Below are 23307 nucleotides of genomic sequence, written 5' to 3' on the forward strand. Positions count from 1 at the left end.
GAGACACAGAGAGAGAGAGAGAGAGGGAAAGGAGGCAGAAAGACAGACAGTTTGTATCCAGCCATTGAAGAAATTTGCTTTGCTTGACTGTATATTTGTTGGAAGGAATTTGTTTTTCTTTTCTTTCTCTTTTTCAATGGAATGAGGGGTTTGAAGGAGAAAAAATAGATTTCTGTAATTTTCTTAAATAGAGTTGGGAGGTGCTACAGATGAGGAATGTCACAGGCACTCTCAGATGAAGCCATTGTTTTATTAGTTTTACTTGTTCATTTTACTATGTGAGACATCTGTAGAGACCAGGGGAAATCTGTACACGTTTGTAATATAAAAACAAAACACCAATAAAATGTGCCCTTCCTGTTCTAAAAAAGTACATTGGAAAGATATGAACAAAGTACTTTGAAATCTCTGGGAGAAAGTAACCATGATCAACTAGAGATATAAGGGAATATTTCATGAAGAAGTAGCCTTTGAGTAGGACTCAAAGGGTAGATAGGAATTCCATAGCCAGAGAAAAAGAGAAAGCATATGTCAGGCACAGAGAAGAGAGTAAACAACGATGGGGGTGGAGGAAATGGAAAGGCACTGCACAGTAATCCAGTCTGACTAGACCATAGAAGATGTAGAAGGTAAGTTCTGCCTTAGTCAAACCACTTTTGGAGTATTGTGTTCAGTTTAAGCAAACACAGTTTAAGAAGGATATTTAATAAGCTAAAGGGCCACTAGGTGGCACCATAGTGGATAGAGCACCAGGTCTGGAGTCAGGAAGATTCATCTTCTTGAGTTCAAATCTGGCCTCAGACACTAGCTGAGTGACCGTGGGCAGGTCACTTAAGCCTGTTTGCCTCAGTTTCCTCATCTGTAAAATGAGCTGGCGAAAGAAATGGCAAACTACTCCAGTATCTTTGCCAAGAAAGTCCCAAATGGGGTCATGAAGAGTCAGACATAACTGAAAATGACTGAACAAAAAAAAATAAGCTGGAGTGTCCAGAAAAGGGCAACTAGGATAATGAAGGGCCTTGAGTTCCTGTGTATGAGGATTAACTGAAGGAAATGGGATAGTTTGCCTGGATGAGAGAAAACTCATGGGGACATGGTAGTTATCTTCAAGTATTTGAAGGACTCATATGGAAGGGGTATACTTGTCCTGTTTGACCCAGAAGGGCAAACCAAGCATAATAGGTGGATATTGCAGAAGTATATTCATCTAGATGTCAGGAAAACCTTTGTAATGATTAGAGTTGAGCAGAAGTGGAATGGGCTGCCTTGATAGCTGATGGGTTTTTCCCCTCCTTGGAATTTTAAGCAAGAGCTGGATGACCACTTGTCAGGTATGTTATCATGGGGATTGCTTTCATGTATGGGTTGGATTAAAGGTCTGCTGAGGTCCCTTCTGATTCTAAATGATCTGGTTCTGTGTGATGTCAGTTGGAGAATTCGGAGGAACCACTATTAAGAAGAAGTAGGTTAAAGTAGTGTATTGGCATTATGAGAGGGTATTATATCTCACTGGGCAGAATTTAAAGGGATTTATAAAAATTCCTTTTTACAAAGGATTTTGAGGTTTACAAATGTATTTTCTCACAAAAGCCCTGTGAGGGAGGTGGAACAAACACTCTCTTATCCATTTCATGGAAAGGAGAACTGAGGCTCACAGAGAGTAAGTTACTTGTTGAGCATCAGACATCAAGTGTCAGAGCTGGGAATTGAAAACTTGAATTTGGATGCTAAAGTGGTAATCCACCAACATATGAAATTATTTATATATTATTTGTAACAGTAAAGTATTATATAGATGCAAAGTGGTTATCATCATCATCTTTGTCATATCATAATTTGGTGATTGTTCAGACCAGATTAAATTCCAATCTCAAATGACAAAAGTGTCCCTTCTTTTGTTTCATTTTGTTTTTTAATTTTATTTATTTTATTCTGAATTTAAGAAATAAAAAAGCATTCCATAATATAGTAGAATAGAAAAAAAGATTATTGTACATGAAACTGAAAATCTATTCTATACACCTTGCTATTCTTTTAAATATATAATAAAGTTATCACATAACTTTTTTTCCTTTTTTCTTCCCTCCCCCCCATCCTAGAGATATCTACCATCAGACATAAATATGTGTATATAAAAATGTGTGTATGTACTTTCTACATATTTCTGTTTATCAGTTCTTTCTCTGGATGCAGATAGTGTCTTCCTTCATATGTAAGCAATTACATCTTTGCCTTCTCCTGCTCAAGGCCATCCTTGAATCCTCCAAGCATTCTTAAAAGGAGCAGCATTATTTTATTTTTTTTTAAAGCAGTCATGAAGACAAAACACCCACACTCTGTGGGCCTATTCACCATTTCGAAGATAATTCTTTATCCTGAGAATTGGGGGGGGGGGCGGGGGGGAGGGAGCAGCGCAAAGAGAAGGGCTGGGGAATGGAACCAGAGGAGGAATCTGAGGAAGTAACTTCAGTTAGAAGGGATGGAGAGACAGTAAAGTGGGAAGCCATAAAAACCCTGTGAACCCATCTTAAAGATGAGAAACGTAAGGTGAAGAGAAGTTAAATTATTTGCTCAGGAGCAAGTTCAAACTCAAATCTAACTTCAATTCCTGCATTGTTTCTATTATATCACAATGCTTCTAACACAGACCATTAGAGCTCCTAGGTAGCTAAATGCATGTATAGTCCCCCTTGTTGAAAATTAGAAGCTGCCTTAACAGAAACTGACCCTTTAAAGTCTAAGAAGATCTTCCTACACACTGGGCCCACTATAATTCCAGGTTTTCAGGAGGAAAGAGTAGCTGGAAAGAACTTCCCTGGATTAGCTCGTCAATTAATTCTTTCAGGGAGCTGTCCTTGGTGCTGTCCCCAGCCAAACACTCCACCCTCCCACCCCAGAGACTTCCTTAACTGCTTTTTTTTTTTGGAGGGGGGAAGGCAGGGTAGTTTTTTTGTTCCAAAATTTTATTTTAAACTCAAACCCTAGAACACAAACAGAGAATAAAAAAAGAAACAAAAACATGTCATAAACTTAAATACAAAGTTAGAAAGAAATTAAAGCATGTCGTGCATAGCAGAACATGAGAGGATTCAAAATATGTAACAATAAATTTTCATTTCAAGAAAGCCTGTATGAAAATTATACTCATTGTGTTAAGAATTGTCCATCTTTTTCTTTTCTTCCTTGTGACTTTTCTTTTGTTCTCTTCTGTGCACTTTTTTACTTTGTTCTTTTTTCCCCTCCCTCCAACCACCCTCCCCCCCAGAGGGTCACAATAAAGTTTAGATGTATTTCTCTATAGCTATAGATATATACATACACATATATAGACATATACTTTCCCAAACCTATTCTACTCTGCCCTTTGTTTTTTTATGTATGATTATCTCTCTTGTTTCCTGTCCCTTGTGCCTTGTTTGCTTTTCTGGCACTGATCTACTTGCAGATAAAGTCTCTGCCTGATTTGTCTTCTGGTACAACCCCAAGGTCTGTTCGTGACCAGACTTTTTCCTCAGCCTGCTAGTGATTTCTCCAAGTCCTACTGTCTGTATCTTGTACCCAGTCTGGATATACTTTACCTTTCCACCCCACTTTGCCTGATTATCCATGGCTGTGTTTGAGTCTCAAGTTCAGATAGGACAGAAGGGTATGAATTGCTCTGCTACCCCCACATAAACCACCTCTTCCAGGTTTTCATTCTTGGCCTGGCAGATCACCAGAGATTCTACATATTGGGCCCACTATAATTCCAGGTTTTCAAGGAGGAAGAATAGTCCTTATCATCCTGTCCTTAACACCCATGGCCTCCTGCCTTGTTTTATTTACCCTAGATCCCTTGAATTGTTGGTGGATTAGGGCTCTTCCCGCTATAGGCACAGGCCTATTCACAGATGTACTCTCTGCTATTCCCTTCTTGAGAGATTCTGAGATTGGGGCCCCTTTGTTTGTAGAAACAAAGCTGTTTGCAATTTAAAATGTAATCATTTTATTATTTCTCCGTTCAAAGAGTATTTGAGTTTTGGGAAAAAAATTCATTAGCATTCCAGATTTAATTAACTTTGCAAGACAAAACCCTAGCTCTTCTCTTCAGGGGCCCATGCCCATGCCATCTGCCAAGCCCATGGATGGAGATGTGCACTGGATTACCAAAAGCCTCAAAGCCCCTGACCAATACAACAACAATAATAGCTAGCATTTATATAACACTTTAAGGTTTGCAAAATGCTTTAAATATCTCATTTGATCCTTCCAGCAAACCTTTGAGATAAATTGAGGTAGACAGGGTCAAACAGCTAGTGTCTAAGACAGGATTTGAACTCAGATCTTCCTGATTCCAAGTCCATTACTTTCTCCACTGCCTCATCTTCCTGGATACCTTCTTCTCATCATCTTGTCATGTAGCTATCATCTCTCTCTCGAGATCAGGATGTTTGGGGTGTGGCTCCATGTACACACACCACACCTGTCCTAACTTGCCAGCTACATATCCCCAAGCTACAGAAAAATGGGGGATGACTCTGAGAAATGCTTTTGAAGTCATAGCACAATATCAAGTCCTGTGGGAAAGAGAGGCTGCTAATATTCACAGAGGCCATGAACTTTTCATGTAGTCAGACCTCACTAATATTCACAAAGGCAGTGAACTTTCCATGTAGCCTGACCTAGAGGCCAGAGGAAAACAGTCTTGCTATTCAAGGCCATAGAAAACATGATGGGAATGATATTTACATCTGTGTAGTGACTAATATGTATTTTTCATTCCTTTAGAGTAGGCACTCCCATTAATTTGTTTTTTATATTTTGATAACTCTTTTTCAGCTTGAATTCCTTTGTAATCTTCTGTAGTTTATGCATATAAAACAAGTCTTCACTGGAATGCCAAAAGGGTCCAGGGCACAAAAAGTTCAGAACCCCTGGTTTTGACACATCTCTTCAGAGACCGCTTAAGTTTTCCTGGAAGTTGGGGACTTCCCAATACAAAATAATGGGCACACAAAGTTGGTCCTCCTCCCACTAGGATTAGCCTTTGCCTCCCTTGGATCACATTCTGCTTCCCATCCTTTCCCAGATTTGATTTCAGTTGTCTTTCAGCTAATGTCCCCAAGGCTTGGTTGAAAAGAGCAAAAAGCGTTACCTCTCCCAGAGGAATTTATAATCTCTGATGGAGGAATTTTTAGGTGATAGGACCTGAACTTTAGGTGCCTGGGAGGCAATAAGTTATTATTTTCAGGGGGAGGGGGAGGATAAGGGTCTGCTGTTGTCCCTTGATTGACAACATATGAGTGACCACATACTCTATCATATTGTAAAGCTAGCCCTAGAAGTGTTCTGCATGTAGGGATGTCTAGAAAGTCAGTCAACAAGCAGTTAGGTGCTGCAGAAAGAGCACACAGGAAGCCACATCAGCCAGACCATGACTCTAAAGCCACACAAGTCTGCCCAGGAAGGAGAGAAGGATGTACGTTAGAAACAGCACTTGCTTCAGCCACCTTCACAGTCATTGGACTTCGATGACTCTGGAAGAGAGAGTAAGGCTGATGACTTTGCACAACTCTGCCTCACTTAAATCCAATTCACTCACAAGTCAAGACATCACCCTGTGGTGTCATTGGTCCTTTTCAAAAACAAAGGATGGACAACAACAGCATCAGAATCACCTAAGTCAAAAACAAGAACAAAAACCAAAACCAAGTGGTAGGAAGCTGGAAAATACTTTGGATCAGAAGTCAGAAAGCTTAGGTTCTAGATCCAGTCTAGCAATTGACTAGCTCTGTGAGCTTTAGCAAGTAATTTATGCCCTCTGGACCTCAGGTTTTTTTTAGCTATAAAATGAATTAGATGATTTCTAAAGTCCCAATTCTGACTTCTGTGAATTCTACTTGATCAGCCATGGAGATGGAGATGGAGATGGCAATTGATAGAGGTGATTGTGATATTCTAATCATAAGCAGTCCCATGTGGTTATGTAGGGACTGAGCCAAGGAGGTGTGTTCAGCAGACTGCTATGTTACGTATTTGGGAAAGGAGGAAAGTTGAATGGGACAAAGCCCCACTCTGTGTGTAAATATGGGCAAGCTCAGCAAGCTGTCTGTACCAATTCCCCACAGGGCTGGAAGCCAGGGAGGCACTATGGGGATGGGAGTGAGCACTACAAGGATGAGTCACAGAAGAAGCAGCAGTTTACATACAGAATCGATCCAACTAGATGGGCATCCACCAGAACCACTATTTAGTGGACCCACAGTGCCAACACCAGGCCAGTCTGAGCATTTAGGAGATTCACAATATCATAGCTCTCGAGATAGATGGCACATTAGATGCCAATGAATCATCTCACTCATTTGACAGATTAGAAAACTGAGGAAGTCCTGTGTTCAGTTCCTGCCTTAGAAACTTAATAGCTCTGTGGCCTTGGGAAAGTAGTTAAACTCTCCAAGAGTCAGTTTGTTCATCTCTAAATGAGGAGGTTAGTCTCCATGACCTCTAAAGATTGCTTCCCATTCTAAATCTATAATGCTATGATCCTAAATGATTTGCCCAAGGTCTTACAAGTACTAAGTGAAAGAGGCAAATTTGAACCCAGATCTTCTGTGTCTAAATCCAGCACTTTCTCCATTGTATCATTCTGAGGAACTTCAGTGAGTTTGGCTTTAATGGCTGATGATGGCAAATATGGCCCCTTCATTAACCTAATGCATTAATCATCCAAGTCTGTGCTTGCCTTTTCATAACACTTCCTTTAGAGTAGCAGTTCTCAATGTGTAGTTCCATGTTTCCTTCCCAAGATTCTTTCTTGGGGATTTGAAAAGTCAAAACAATTTTATTAATAATATTAAGATTTTGTTTGCTTATTAAAATACTCCTCCCTTTTCCAACTTCGTAACTGTGTGAGACTGGATTTCCTTCATTTACTTCAACCAAAATAACATTGCAACTAATTGAATACAGAAGTAGAGAGGAGAATCCAGCTCTTTTCTGTTAGGCCAGACATTAAAGAGATTGCAAAAAATATAAAAAGTGATTCCATTCTTCTCACCAATTTTAATGAAAAATGTGGTTATTTTTTCATTTAAAATGTTATTTATGTTAACATGTAATGAGTTTATTATTTTAAAATCGATTTGATATTTTAAACATTTATCAATTTTGATTTCTATTATAGTAAATATCAGTAGCTATTATAACTCACATTAACAAAAGATCTTTGGGGTCTTCAGTAATTTTTTTTTCCATTTTTCAAATGCTTTATTAACTTCTGATTTACATCATTTGTTTCCGCCAGATTTTGAGTTATACATTTTCTCCCTGTTTTTCCCCTACCCACCACCCCAAAATAGCAGTCCCACAGGATATCCCCTCCTCCAATCTGCTCTCTCCCATATTTTCTCTCATACCCCTTTTGACTTTTCCAGTAGGGCATGCTGGATCTCTATGCCCCAGTGCCTGTATAGCTTATTTCCCAATTACATGTAAAATAGTATTAATAATAGTACATATATATATATATATGTATATATATATACACACACACACATATATATATATACACACACACACACACATATATATATATATTTAAACATTTGATTTTAAAACTTTGAATTCCAAATTCATTCCCTTCCTCCCTTGTTACCCACCTTACTGGGAAGACAAGCAGTTCAGTATAGGTTGTACATGTATAGCTAATGCAAAACAATAACATAGTAGATATATTGCAAAAGACTGACTATATGTCCCTCCCTCCTATACCACCTCCCACTTGTTCTGTTCTCTACTTTGATCCCGTCCCTTTTCAAAAGTGGGTGCTTCCAACTTCCCTTCCCCCCAGCCTGCCCTCCCTTCCATCATCCACTCTCTCATCCCCTTCCCCCCTACTCTCCTGTAGGGTGAGATACCCAATTTAGTGTGTATTTCATTCCCTCCCCAAGCCAAATTCAATGAAAATAAGATTGACCCATTCCCTTTTGCCTTCCTATTCTTCCCCTCCATTGTAACCATTTTCCCTTGCCTCTTCTATATGAGAAAGCTTACCCCAATCTGTCTCTCCCCATCTCCTCTCATTATATTCCTCTCTCACCTCTTAATTTCACCTTTTAAGTATCATCCCTTCCTATTAAATTGGTCCTGTGCCCTCTATCTATGTATACCTGTAAACATATATACACACATTCACATATGTATTCATATGCCCATATACACTCATATATAGACATATATATATAATTCTATTCTCTTCAACTATTTTCATGCTGAGAAAAGTTTCATCAGTTACAATTATTGTTTTTCCATGTAGGAATGTTAATAGTTCAACTTTGATAAGTTCCTTATGATTTCTTTTCCCTGTTTTACCTTCTCATGCTTCTCTTGCTTCTTGTATCTGAATGTCAAATTTTCTATTCAACTCTGGTTTTTTCAGCAAGAATGCTTGAAAGTCCTCTATTCCACTGAATAACCATATTTTCCCCTGAAACATGATACTCAGTTTTGCTGGGTAAGTGATTCTTGGTTTTAATCCCAGTTTTAATCCTTTGACCTCTGGAATATCATATTCCAAGCCCTTTGATCCCTCGGTGTAGAAGCTGCCAGATTCTGGGTTATCCTAATTGTGTTTCCACAATATCCAAAATGTTTCTTCCTGGCTGCTTATAATATTCTCTCCTTAATCTGGGAATTCCGGAACCTGGCTATAATATTCCTAGTTTTTTGGGGTGGATCTTTTTCAGGAGGTGCTCAGTGGATTCTTTCAACCTCTATTTTGCCCTCTGGTTCTAAAACATCAGGGCAGTTTTCTTTGAGAACTTCCTGGAGGATGATTTCTAGGTTCTTACCTTGATCATGGCTTTCAGGTAGTCCAATAATTTTTAAATTCTCTCTCCTGGATCTATTTTCCAGATCAGTGGTTTTTCCCATGAGACATTTCACATTGCCTTCTGTTCTTTCATTTGTTTGGATCTGTTTAACAGCATCTTGATTTCTCATAAAGTCATTAGCTTCCATTTGCTCCAATCTAATTCTGAAGCAATGATTCTCCTCAGTGAGCTTTTGAGATTCTTTTTCCATCTGGCAAATTCGGCTTTTTAAGTCATTCTTCTCCTCATTGCCTTTTTGAGCCTCTTTTGCCATTTGAGTTAGTCTGTTTTTTAAGGTATGATTTTCCTCAGTCAGGTTATTGACTCTCATTTCATAATTTTCTTGCATCATTCTCATTTCTCTTCCCAATTTTTCCTCCCCTTATCTTATGTGCTTCTTAAAGTCCTCTATGGCCTGTAACCAGCTCGTATTTTCCTTTGAAGCTTTTGGTGCAGGAGTTCTGACTTCACTGTCTTCCTCCTGTTCCATGCTTTGCTCCTTTTTGTCCCCAAAATAGGAGTCTAATGTTGGAATCTTCTGTTTGCTTTGTTTCCTTTGCCTGGTCATGTCACCCCTCAGTCCCTTGACCCCTGGGCTTTTTGCCACAGTAGGACTCTGCTACCAGACAGGGGAGCTTCATCCCAAACGCTGGGGCTTTCTCAGCTGCCGGAGGTATTAGATGGGTACCCTCTCTGAGGCCTCCACACACTCTGGAAAGCTGGACACACACCCCAGGACCTCCACCCTAGATTGCAATCCAGATCCAAGCAGGTTAAAGCAAGAGCTATTACCCCTCAGACTGGTCACTTGGTCCACCTACACTCTGCAAACCAGGAGTTGAAGCTGCCACGTAGCTCTGGCTAGCTGTGCCAGGCATCTCAGCAGCTTCTCCCCCCAGGGGCAAAAGCCAACGCACTCCCACTTACTGGGTCCCAAAGTCCAGACTGCAGTGACCTTTCACTTTGTCCTTCACATCTATGTCTTGATAATTCTGGAAACGGCCATAGCTGCTGCTGATCTGGAGTCCCTCTGTCCAGCAGCTGTTCAGACCTACCCTGGGGCTAAAACCTCCAGCTCACGCAGGCCTGGGCTTGGCTCCCAGAGCACTGCACTGGCCGATTCCTGCTGGCCTTCTGGGCTGTCCTCAGCAGGAGGTTAGCTTCTCTGTGTCATTTTGTGGGTTCTGCAGCTCCAAAGTTTGTTCAGAGGCCCCTTTTTACATTGATTGGGGAAGGTGGAAGCCGGAGCCGCTAGGAGGTCCTGCTTCTACTCCGCCATCTTGACCTCAGTAATTTTTAAGAGTATAAAGGGGTCCTGAGACCAAAAAGTTCAAAACTGCTACTCTTGGAAATTGAGCTGGAATTAATCTTAGAAGCCTTGTATTCCAGCCCCCTCATTCTATGGATGGGGAAACTGTGACCTAGAGAGAGCAAGTGACTTGACCAAGGTCACACAGGGTGTGTCAGAGATGAGCTTTGAATCCAGGCCTTCTGATTCCAGAGTGCTTTGGCACACTACATTTCAAATGGACTCAGACTTCTCATCTACTCTAGATCCACATAACCTACAGACAGAAACAGTTGGTCTGAGTTTCAAGAGATCTCTCCTCACTCTTTTCAAAGAGCGCACAGTTAGGACTCATCCTTCTTGGTTCTAATACTATGGATAAAATGCACAGGGAACAATGCATGTCACATAGAAGGGTAATAGGGTGTAGAACCTGCCACCATTTTGAGTGTATGTATCCATGGCCAGCTAAATCACAAAGGAGCATGGCAGATGTTATTCTTAACTATAGTAGCATATCCCAATGAGTAGGGACATCACAAAATGTCAGTAGCTTTTGTTAAAGAACTGAGGCTTCAGAAAGAAGGGTTGAGCCAAACTGTGAGTGACCCTACACAGGTAGGTGGTGCTATAGATAGAGCACTGAGCCCGGAGTCAGGAAGACCCTTTAAGTTCAAATCCACATGTTTTGCATGACTTAACATGTATAATGGGTGTCATATTGCTTGCCTTCTCAACAGGTAGAGGAAGAACTAAAGGGGGGAGGGAGGCAAGGAATTTGGAACTCACAGATTTTAAAAATGAATGTTAAAGTTAAAATCCAGCCTCATACACTTAACAAGCTGTGTGACCCTGGGCAACTTAGTTAACTTCTGTTTGCCTCAATTTCCTCAACTGTAAAATGGGGATAATAATAGTACTGAGGCTCATTGTGAGGATAAAATAAGATATTTGTAAAGCACTTCACACATGCCTAACACATAGTAGATGCTTAATAAATATTTTTTTTCTTCTTTCCATGATTTAATTCCTTGTATAATATAAAGTTCCAGCCTTGAATTACTGACCCAATAACCAATTTTCTTGATTGGATCTTGGCACTTTTCAGACAATCTGTATTTGACTCTGGAGATACCTGAGTTGAAAAGCAAACAGCTAGATAAGGAACACAGAGGGGAAATACAGCTGCTCACAGCTGTTAGTTATGTCCATAAATAACTCTTCTGCTTCAACAGCATGAAAACATTCCTTTGGTGTTGATGATTGTTGTTTAATGTGGTAGGAGATCCAGGCCCTTAATGTTTGTGATAGAGCATGTCAAACATGGAAGGTGAAGAGAGTGGAGCATGGATGAAGGGTTGACATTGTGGTCAAGGATTAAGCCAATACTGAGATTTCATGCCAAATCCAACATTCCTTCCACTGCACCATGCCACCTTCCTAGAGAACAGTTTTGTGAGTCAGAGGATAAAAGACAGAAAATAGAATGTAAATAAACCTAGGCATGTTTGGATGTGTATTCCTGGAAATTGATGAAGATGTCTATTGTGTACCCCTGGAAGTTTGTAAGGCTGTCCAATGTGTATACCAGGAAGTTTGTAGGAAAAATATGGATATGGGTCCCCAGATGGTTGGTTTTACCCTTAGAGTAAACTTTGATTTGGGGAAAATAGGAAGAGCAGGGATTAGAGTAGTTCAAAAAACTATCACCAAGTGACTGCTGGACATTTTGACTTAGATGCCCCCATAGGCATCTCAGACTCAAATGTCCAAAACAGAATTCATTATCTTTATCCTAAAATCTTTCCCTCTTATGAACTTTCCTATTACTATGGAGGGCATTACCATCCCTCCAGTGACTCAGGCTTACAACCTTGGTGTCATCTTGCATTTCTCTCTCATATACTCCACATATCCAGTCAGCTGCAAAATCTTACAATTTCTTTCTCTACATCTCTTACATATCTTCCCTATTTTCCACTCACAAAGCTGCCATTCTACTTGTTTCACTCCTAGATTATTCCACTGGCCTTCTAATTGGTCTCCTTGCCCCAAGTTTCTCTTCCCTCTGGTCCAACCTCTACTCATTTGTCAACATGATTTTCCTAAATTGTCAGTGTAACCGTGTCTCTCCCTTACTCAGTAAACTCTACTGTCTTTCTATCACCTTTCGAATCAAATATATAAGATCTTCTGTTTGGAATTTATATCCCTTTCTAACCTGGACCCCTCCTCCCTTTCCAATCTTCTTACGTTCCCCTCCCCTCCGTGAAGTCTACAATCCAACTATACTGACTTAACTACTAATCCTTGAATATGACACTCTATCTTCCAGTGTCCATACCTTTGAACTAGTTTTTCAGCATGCTTGGAATGTTCTCCCTCCCAGTATCCAACTCTTAGAATCCCTGGTTTCCTTTAAGACACACATCAAGAACTACCTCCAAGTGCCTTCCTGGTCCCTGCCCCCTCCTCCCAGATGGTCCCCTCTAAGGCTACCTTCCATCTGCTCTGTATAGTCTAATGTATATATTTTGTCTCCTCCATTTTAATATTCTCCTTGAGGACAGGGATAGGTTTTTGTTTTTCTTTTTCCACCTTCCCTAGTGCCTAGCAGAGTGCCTGGAACATAGAAAGTACTTAATAAATGCTTATTGATCAATTGTCAGAAATGAGAATGAAGAGGGAAAAAAAATGACCTAATAATTAGGGAAATGCAAATTAAAAGAACTCTGAAGTCCCACCTGCTTTCCAGAATGGCTGGACCAATTCACAGGTCCACCAACAGTACATTATTGTACTGTTTATTGTTTTCTCACAGTCTTTCCAGCGTTTGTCATTTCCCTTTTTTAGTCAATTTTGTTGATCTAGAACTTCAGAGTTTGGGGAGGGTGGCCGCATTTCTCTAATTATTAGTGATTTAGATGCAGTGGAGGGAAGCAACATGTATAAACTTGATCATTTTTTCTCTTCAATCTCATTTCAACCAGTCAATCAAAAAGCATTTAAGAATTTCCCATGCCCAAAAAGCTATGAAACTATGCATATCCTTTGACCCAGTGATACTACTGCTAGGTCTATACCCCAAAAGAGATCCAAGAAAGAGGAAAAATAACTCCTATGGACAAATATATTTATAGCAATTTTCATAATGGCAAAGAGTTGGAAACTAAGAAGATGCGTATTAATTGGGAAATGGCTGGACAACTTATGGTATATTATGTTATACAATATTATGTCATAAAAAATAATGAAAGGGGGCGGACAGGTGGCACAGTGAGTAAAGTACCAGCCCTGGAGTCAAGAGGACCCAAGCTCAGTTCCAGCCTCAGACACTTAACACCCACACAAAAAAACTAGCCGTGTATCCTTGGGCAAGTTACTTAACCCCAATTGCTCTCCAAAAGGCAAAAATAAATAAATTAGTAATGAAAGGGATGGTTTCCTAGGAAGACTTGTATGAACTGATACAGAGGGAGGTGAGCAGAACTAGAAAATAAATTCATACAATAACAACAATATTAAGACAAACAACTTTGAAAAACATGGAAACAATGACCAACCATAATTCCAGAAGATTGAAGATAAAACATTCTAGCTATTCTCTGATAGAAATGTGACAGGTTCAGAGCACAGAGAATTTTTTTTTTTACATGACCAATGCAGGAATTTGCTTTGCTTGATTATACACATTTATAACAAAAATTTTGCTTTTCTTGCTTTTTGATGGGAAGGAGGAAAAGGAGGCAGATCTTTGAAAATGAAATTTAATTTCAAAAAAGAAAGTAAAGCATAAAGCCTGACTTTGAGGTTGAGAACCTGTATTACTGGAACAATGGTAGTTCCCTCAACAGAAGTAGAAGGAGTGGTGGGTTGGGGGTGGGGTGAGATAAGAGTTTTGTTTTCAACGTGTGGGGATATTCAGCAAGCACTTAGAGATACAGAGTTGGAGGTCTGTAGTCACTTGAAAAAAGTTTAGCCTAAATATTCATTCAAGAAAAAAATGAATGAAAAATGTTTATTGTGCAAATAGTGATATGCAATTAGATGGACCACCCATAGAGTTTTCTAAAAGTATATTTATTTTGAACAGTAGACAGAAGATGGTCTCAGAATGGAATAGAATGGCATGAGCAAGGTGGATTGCCTTTGGGAAAATATTCTGTGTAGCCATAAATCATGGGAGAAGGGGAGGGAAGGAAATAAGCATTTATGTAGTGCTTACTTTATGCCAAGCACTGGGCTGAGTGCTTATACAAATATTATCTCATTTGATCCTCCTAACAATCCTGCAAGGGAAATGCTGTTATGATCCCCATTTTACAATTGAGGAAATTGAGACAAAGAGAAGCTAAGTGAATTGTCCAGGGTCACACGCCTGGTAAAAGTGTCTGAGGCCAGATTTGAACTCAGTTCTTCCTGACTCCAGACCCAGCACTCTAACCACTGTGTACCAGCTACCTCAGTCTCCAAAATCTCCAAAGAATTAAAGCTATGAGTTAACCAAAGGATAATGGAGGTATAGATATATGTTGGGAATAACCATGATGCTATATATTACCAACAAAGTACTGTATCCCAGAAGAATTTGATATATGATTAAAGAGAGTAAGAAATCTAGTCAGAAAATGGAAGTGAGCCAGCCATGTAGGGGAAGTGAGAAACAGTGAGTGTTCTTCTGATACCAATGTAACGTCAGAAAATCTGAAGGAAAGGCCAAGCATACTGTGTGGACCCCTGGTAAAGGAATAATAGAAGGACATAAACAAGGGCCCCACAGGATAAGAGAGAATTAGGTTGTTTTGATCAAATCATTGGAAAACTTATCCAAATTCATAAGACCATAGATCCATCAAGGTCAGTTGGTCCACTCATCTACCTGACACACATCCTTCTCTTGCTACCTACCCACATTTTTCCTCAAGTCATCCCAATCACAATTAAAGACTACCTAGTGAAGTGCAGACAACTTGGAATTATTTATATTCTTCCTTGCAGACAACTGATGTAGTATACAAATGGAGTTGACTGCCATTCCCAAGGAGCTCTGGAGTATAGAGCAGTAACCTCTATCCCAGTAGCACTACCCAGGACTTAATGGAAAAGGCAAAGGTCTACTTCCTTTCTCTTAGATAGTCAGATCTTTGATCTGCCTGCTGGGGATCTGGAACACTGTATTCACCCCTTGTCCTTTGATATAATGTGTTCACCTTGACTTCTAACTACATGCTAGGTCCTCACCCAGAAGCAGAGAGATAATTCTTGAGGAAGGATAGTGATAGGATCTCACAGTAGAATCTGAAAAAGAATGATAGATCTTGCCCCCTACAAGGCCATCATTTAGGCTCGATGTTGGGGTTGAGGTGGAAAGGATAGGATAAGATGAATAATAGCAACAGCTTCCATAAAAAGACCCAAGTTTAGGGGTGGCTAGGTGGCGCAGTAAATAGAGCACTGGCCCTGAAATCAAGAGGACCTGAGTTCAAATCCGACCTCAGACATTTAACACTTACTAGCCATGTGACCTTGGGTAAGTCACTTAACCCCAATTGCCCTCCAAAAAGCAACAAAAAAAAAATCTAAGTTTTGAGGTTGAATCAGACAAGTGGTCAGCTCCCTAGCACTTTTCTTAGTTTGCTTCACAAATCTCTGTTACAACTGGTTTTCCCACTAGGTTTCATCCCTCTATAGATACTCTGCAACAGATCAGTCTAATGGGGTTTGTTTGTTTGTTTGTTTGTTTGGGGGGTTGGCTAATAATTGACCTTCTCCCAATATGGACCCTGTCTCTTCTATCCTGAGTAAATATTGCCTTATCCTTAACGCTGGCCTTGCCTAATCACCTGCATCTGTTGACCTTTGAGAGGGATATGACAGTGGGCTTTGGCATGGTCATGAGCCTTGGACAAAGTACTGGAATAGCATTATTTTTCTTCTATGTATACTATCTCAGTAGAATCAGCTTAACCAATCTCACGCTCACCAGTGCTAGTAGAATTTTGGTGATGCCTATGATTACCCCCAGTGGCATAATTACTGATCTCAACTTACATATGTTTCCCTTTGCCTGTATCTTCACCTGCTTAAACTGACAGCAGCAACACTGACGTGACATCCAGAGTTGTGCCTGTGCAATCATTCAGCTTTGACTGCTAACTGGCAGGTAGGAGGTCAGTACTCCTCACCTCTCACAGCCAGACAAATGCATGGTCTCTGAGGCTCTAAGCTAAGCTCCTGAATTCAGAGGAAAAGGTAGAGATGGTACCTGTTTGCTTATGGTTCTTCCTTACCCACTTTTAACCTGTCTCATTCCCATCATTAAACATCACTAGGGAGAGAGAAATAAGGGAGAATCAGGGCAGAGGGGATCGATAGCCACTCTGGGCCAAAGACATCAAGGCTTGTGAATAGGTAGTGAGCTGCCCAAGTAAATACAGTGAATAACTTGAAGAAGAGATAGAAATAAAACACAATAAAACTGTATCTCTCTACCTAACAATCTCCATCACATCCTATAAAGCCACCTAACCCCCCTCCCAAGATAGCCTCTCACTCTATACCTTGCCTGCTGTCGGCATTCAGTAAATGTGTGTTGATCTGATTCAGTCTATTCAGTCCCCAGTTTATTCTATCAGGCTCATGAGAGCAAAATATGTCTCTATTTCTGCATACATTCTCACTCAAATACTGTTTCTACACAGCTCAACAAACCAACAGTTGCATTATTAATTACGGCCAATAAATTATGGGCAATGTTGTTGGTATGACACCTTTCACAGGCAAAGATTACATTCATTAGCAGGGCATATGTTCTTGGGGGGGGGAGTTCTGCTCATGAAAATTTTCCTCTCCTTCATTTTTCATATCCCATCAGTTACCAAACTTTGTTGATTCTATTTCTGTGCTTTTCATCCATCCCTTTCTCTCTGCTTATACCACAGCTACACATGTCACCACTCACCTGGATTATTGCAATAGCTTTATTTATATTTATTTATTATATTTATATAAATATAATATATTTATATTTATTTATTTATAATCTCTCAGTCTCCAGCCTTTTCCATCTCTGATCCATTCTCTGAATAACTGCTAATGTGATATTCCTAAAGCATGAGCCTAACTGTGCTCAAGCAGCTGCAATGGATTCCTTTTGCCTCTAGAATAAAATAAATGCTTCCCGACCTGACATTTAAAGCCCCAGCCTATCCTTCTAGGCTTATTGTACATTGTAGTCTTTCAAACACTCTATGGTAGAGCCAAACTGGCTAACATGCTGTATCCTATTCACAACATTCAACTCCGTCCCATCTCCAGACCTTTACACAGGCTGCCTCCATGCTTGTGACTGACTCCTTCCCCCTCCTCCTCCTCCTCAACTTCCTCTTCCTCCTCACTCGCTGCCTCTTGGAATCCTTAGCTTCCTTCAAAGTCCCACTTAAGTAGCATTTCTTCTAGGAACCCTGTTCTGTTCTCACCAGCTGCTAGCACCTTTCCCTCAGAAACCTACTTCTGTGTATTTTGTAGTTAATTTTCAGTATAGATGCTGTTTCTCTTAAATAAAATGTAAGCTCTTCCGGGGCAGGGACATGAGTTTTTGGCTTCGTATCTTCAGTACCTGGCACATAGTAAGCCCTTAAATTGCTTAATGAATAATAGTTGAATAAAATTGAACTTTTTTTAAAAAATTTGAAAAATAAATATTGAATAAATGAGTTACACTTAATCCATACTTTCACCCAGGTCCTTCTGCCTTAAATTGGGCATTTGAAAAATATTGGTGGGGGGACTCTAGGACCTCTTCAGAGCCACAGGACTGGACAGAGGTCACAGGCTATGGTGAGAATCTAACCTATGACCTCAACCCCACTAGCCCCAGGGTTAAGCCCTCTGAGCTAAGCTGCTGTGCTCAAGTGTGCTAACCAATAAGAAAAGGCCTGAGTTTGTTTCTTCCCCCATTGCCACACCAGTAAAGCCCCAGCTGCATTGTCCTGGAGCAGATGTATTAACTACAGTAAGACCATTCAGCAGCTACTCACCTGCTGAAACCTCAGACTCCTGAATGAGAAGCACAGGCAGTGACCGGTGACTCAGTGACTGTAGGTCTCTCAAAAACACAGTGTAATGGAAAGAGCACCGGGTTTAGAGTCAATCAGCAAACATTTATTAAATGCCTACTGTGTGCCAGGCATTCCACATTGTCTTCAAATCCATAAAATACCTAGAATTACAAAGGAAATCAGTTATATTGAAATGTAGTTACTAATTTATTTTTTAAAATTCTCAGACCGGTGACCTACTAGAATGTTGTGAACACGAAAACAACAAGTTAGGTCAGTTGGACAGAGTATGTATAGTGAGCCTAGAAAGGAAGCCTGAAGGGTATGGACAATCTCATATTTTCTTCTGTGTCACAGCACCTAGCACGGTGCTTGGTACATAGTAGATGTTTAATGAATGTTTATTCAATAAATTAATTTTAATTTTTTTTAATAAATGCTTATTGAATCGGTAGTCCCCATCAGGCAAGAGTTCTGTTAGCAAAATAACCATCCTAGAACCCAAGGTCACGTCCCTACTACGAATAGGCATCAGAGTAAGACCTGAGTGAAGACAGAAAATTGCTAACCCTTTTCCAGTGGACTTTTGAACAATGCAGACCGAGGCTCTTTTTCTCTGGGATGTGGCTGTCAAAGTTCTAAAGGAGACAACCAAATGAAGAAGACCTGGTCATAGAACATTTCACTGCAGTTTTAAGGTTTTCTCCCCAGTCCTCCTGAGGGTGGTTAAATCACTGAGAGATCCATAGAAGGGAAGGGAAGAGAAAGGAATAGGCATTTATTAATTGCCTACTGTGTGCCAGACATTGTGCTTAGTGCTTTATAAATATCTCATTTGATCCTTTACAAATATTCCCTCATTTGATGGGAAAAAGAGGCTTGTCAGGAACCATGGTCTCTTCCATTTCAGACAACCTGAACAAAGAAATAGACTTTCCTTCTCCATGGACAAATATTTCTCCCAGCAACCACCAACTCTCTCTCACACAGCCAATCACTGATCTATGCCAAGCCCAGTGAGTGCTGCTCTCATCAAGAATATAAGAATATAACGTGTGCCTAAAAAGTTACAAGACTGCTTTTGATGTAGACTGTACATATGGACTCTTTCCTCAGTAGCCATATCTTATATGCCTCTCTGGATGTGGACAGGACAGCATTCACCTGGTCCTTATTTTTCTAATGACAGCCCCAATCTCTAAAAGCTATTTCAAGTGGCAATAACTAGATAAACATTTACTATATATATTATACATACATAAAAACATGTATTAATATGTGCCAGTCACTGTACTAAGTGCTAAGGAGAGAAAATGAGGCAAAAGACAGTCTCTGTCTTCAAGGAACAATGAAGGAAGGTCTCATGTGTCAAGGACTGCTCTAAAGGGGTGTGTGTCCCACTTCCCCTTGCTGGGGATCTGGCTGCTGACATAACCATGGATCTGTTCTTCAGCCCTGGGACAAGAGACCCTGGAACCCCAGGGACAGGTGTAGGTGGAACACAGGCTGTGTGGGGCCAGGCCTTTAAAAATTCGGTTTGGGGAGGTTGTTTTTGTTTCCTTAAGAAATGAAAAAGAATAAGGCTGAATAAACATGACTACATTAACACGCTGAAAAACCTCCTGCCATTTTAACTCTGTTCCTGGAGAAATAAAAGAAAAATAATTTGTCCACCCACACTCAGATCTTTCTGACGAAGGTAGGTGAATATTGCTTTGCTAATCGAGTGTGACGGCTGGATGTGAAGCCACACTGACAGATACAGGATTGAAAGGAATCAACAGCCTTAAAAAAAAAAAGAGGGGGGTAGCTGCTACTGGGTCCCAGCAGACCTGGGAGTCACTAAGCCTGACTGTGTTCCTGGCTTCTGCAGGTCTCCCCCAACCCATAGCAATGGAGGCTATTGATGAGAGTGAGGGGCACCCAGATCAGCAGGGGGAAACAGCATCACCCCCACAGTCCTCGGAGGGAGAAACACAGCCTGCCCAGAGTCCCTGGGGCCAACCTCTGACTGGGGGTGGCAGCATGTGCTTGTTCGCCATCTCCCAATTCTTGGTAAGGATGTGGGATGCGCCAGGCTGTGGTGGGAGGAAAGGGGGGAGGGGAGAAAGGAAGCTGAGGGACATCCCCATCCCCACCCCCAACCTCCACCCAGGGCCCATCTGAGATGAACCTTGGGGGAACCCAGAGACTGTGCTGTGACACCTGTCAAGATTTCAGCCCAGTGGAATCCCTAGGGCTGGGGTCAGGGTGAGGAGGCAGGAGACCTTCACTCCAGGCACCCTGTGCCAGTGAGGATCACCAGGGCTCTGTCTGGAGGAGCCTTGTCTCAGTAGGATCTGCTTTGTGGTTTCTTTTCTGTAGGGAGCTCTTGTGTGGCTCCCTCTGGGGAGGCATCCCATAAATGGGATTCCCCCTGTAGGCCTTTCTTTCTGTGGGGACCCTTATAATGGCAGCTATCTCTAGGGGAGTTTTCTCTTCGAGGTTGTGAGACCTCTCCCATACACCTGGGTTCTTGCCTTCACTTTGATGAATCACATCTGTACTGCTCCTGCAGAGGAGGAAATTCCAGATCTCACCTTCAGGGTTTTCCTTGGTGTAGACTGAGGGAGGGAAGAAGTTTGGGAATGTTTTCTTTAGAGTAATAGCCTGAATAAACCCAGAGGGGTAAGTACCAGGGCCTCTGAGGGATGAGCCAAGGGAACGCCCTGCAGCCCCCGGCCCTGGTTCTGCCTTGTGGGCTCAGGGCTCTGAGCTAACCTTGACCCCCTCTCCCTCCTCTTGTCCAGCTCGCCTTAGGAGTGCTCTGGCTTAGTGGGTATGGCTCTGTCGCTCTGCAGGGGGTCACAGATATGGGCTCCTCCTTGCTCTCACCGTTGGGACATCTGTTTATAGTTCCAGAGGTAAGTGGGCTCTGAAGGGACCAGATGGGTTGGGAGGAGGACAGCTAGGGCTCTAATCCCATTCCCCCTCTGCTCCCACTCCTTCCCCCTTCCAAGGCTTCGTTAATTTCAGCACTCAGTATTGGCCTTCTGAAATATCTCATTTTAATCTCTCTCCCTATTTGGGAATCCTCCCGGGAACAAGGGATTGGTTTTCCACATCATCCAAAACTTTCCCTCCTCTGAGCTGTGCTATCTCTGGCAGCCCAAGCCTTAAGATATATATAACCAATACAAAAAAAACAGATTGGACATGGTATAGATGATATAGTTGCCCCCTAGCAGAACTCCAGTCTGACCACTGATAGACAAAGCTAACACAGTTTGTAGTCCCCCACCCTACCCCACATCTCAACCTTCTCCCCAAAACTTTCACCCACTTTTTAGTTTTTTTATTCTTGATGAGCATCTGAGCCTAGCCTCTTCACATGGCTTGTCCTTCGTGACAAAGTGGCATCAATTCCTTCCCAGAGCTAGAAACAGACAGATTTCTCCTCCTGTCTAAAGTAACTTCTCTTCTATTGAGCTGTCCACTCAGCTCTTGTCCACTGTCTTAAGGCAGCCCTTGGTTCTTCAATCATTAGCAGACCAAAATGAATTGTAGGCTTCAGCCCAGTGACTATCACACTTTTCCTGAATCCATTGTCCTCCCTCATTCTCACCCATCCACTTTCCTGGACTCTTTCTAATGACTTGACCCTCAGGTGTGAACCTCCCTTCAAATAACTCCCATGTGCTCGTGGTCTCTCTCTCTCTTTCTCTCTCTCTCTCTCTCTCTCTCTCTCTCTCTCTCTCTCTCTCTCTCTCTCTCTCTCTCTCTCTCTCTCTCTCTCTCTCTCTGTCACACACACACACACACACACACACACACACACTGACCTTCCTATGGTACAATATTTATAATCTCAGAAATACTTTTAACATATCATTTCCAGTAATGAGAAGTTTTGACAGCATACACCCATCTTCTAGAGGTGGTTCGGTCCCATTTGGATGGCTGCCAGAAGGTATCACTCATATCTATAGGCCTCAGATATCTTGCTTGATAATGTGAGCCAAGTTTCTCTGATACCTAAGACCTGAGTTTCTTCTCCATGCTCCCTTTACCACCACCCTCCTTAATCCTGTCCCTGTTGACCTGATCACTTTGTCTGATATTTCCTAGGTCTGCCTAAAGATGGGAAGCATGGAAACCTCTGGATTTCTGGTGGCCTTCCTGACTTTTGGCCTAGTCCTTGCTATGATCTTGGTAAGCTGCCTGCTGACCTTCCCTTCAATCTGGGACCCTCGTGCCCTTCTGCTGTCATCTCTCTGCCCTGTCACTCTGACCTCTCTGCCCCACTTCTAGCCAAACTCTGTTCCCCACTCCAGCTCCTCTAGCTTGTGAACCCTATGGGCTGTGATATCTTACCTGCCCCTGTCCTTGTCTGTCTGCTTGTTTGGTTAGGGTGGAGAATGCTGGAGCATGGTTGAGTCTGGATAAGGAACTGCATTCCCATAGGATTGTAAAAGGTAGAAAGGGGACCTTCCCAAATGACACATTAGTACCTGTGACAGGATGGGTAATGCAGTCAATAGGGTGCTAGAATTGGAGTCAGGATGACCTGAGCTCAAATCTTTCTTCAAACACTAGCTGTTACCCTGGGCAAGTCACTTAACCTCTCTCTCAGCCTGTTTTTCTGATCTGTGAAATAGAGGTAAGAATAGCACCTACTTCACAGGGATATTGTGAAACCCAAATAAAATAGTGTATATAAAGTGCTTTGCAATCCTTAAAGCTCTGTAGAAATACTAGTTATTAATATTATTTATTATTATTATTCATAACCCTAGACAGTGACTCTAGGCACAGACACTTGATCCAACAGTTATTTCTCTCCAGCCTGCTGGCTTCTCTCTCAGGGAAGGGAAAATGGGAGGAAATAGACTTCAGAAGTAGGCCTCAGGCAAGAGACAAGATGAGGGGACTAGCCTAGAAAAGGGAAAAGTTCTGGACGGCAGGGGAGAGACAAGGAATTGAAAGTGCAGGGGATGGGAAGTGGGAAGCAGCAGAAACAGACCCAGAATCCCCTCTGGGCATAGGCTGTAGTAGACCATTTACTACCTAACATGGCTAAAGTCAGCACAGTCCTGTATGGGACAGGATTGTGGGACTGGCACGTTAGACA

General features: G+C 41.5%; 1 protein-coding gene across 3 annotated transcripts in view; it reads left to right on the forward strand.

The window, feature by feature from the left end:
- PTPN5 (protein tyrosine phosphatase non-receptor type 5) overlaps positions 1-23307 on the forward strand; it is a 123005-nt gene that overhangs the window by 68477 nt on the left and 31221 nt on the right. For 2 of the 3 annotated variants that reach the window (XM_069072943.1, XM_069072957.1), the window contains 3 exons: positions 20071-20252; positions 20987-21100; positions 22305-22388. In XM_069072943.1, coding sequence (XP_068929044.1) covers positions 20071-20252; positions 20987-21100; positions 22305-22388 — 380 coding nt within the window. The remainder of the gene's footprint in view (positions 1-20070; positions 20253-20986; positions 21101-22304; positions 22389-23307) is intronic. The other variant, XM_069072950.1, reaches the window with a different exon arrangement.

The sequence above is a fragment of the Petaurus breviceps genome, unplaced genomic scaffold (genome assembly GCF_028583685.1).
Source record: "Petaurus breviceps papuanus isolate PSGF00001 unplaced genomic scaffold, PetGlider_PUasm1.0 140, whole genome shotgun sequence".
Lineage (NCBI taxonomy): Eukaryota > Metazoa > Chordata > Mammalia > Diprotodontia > Petauridae > Petaurus > Petaurus breviceps.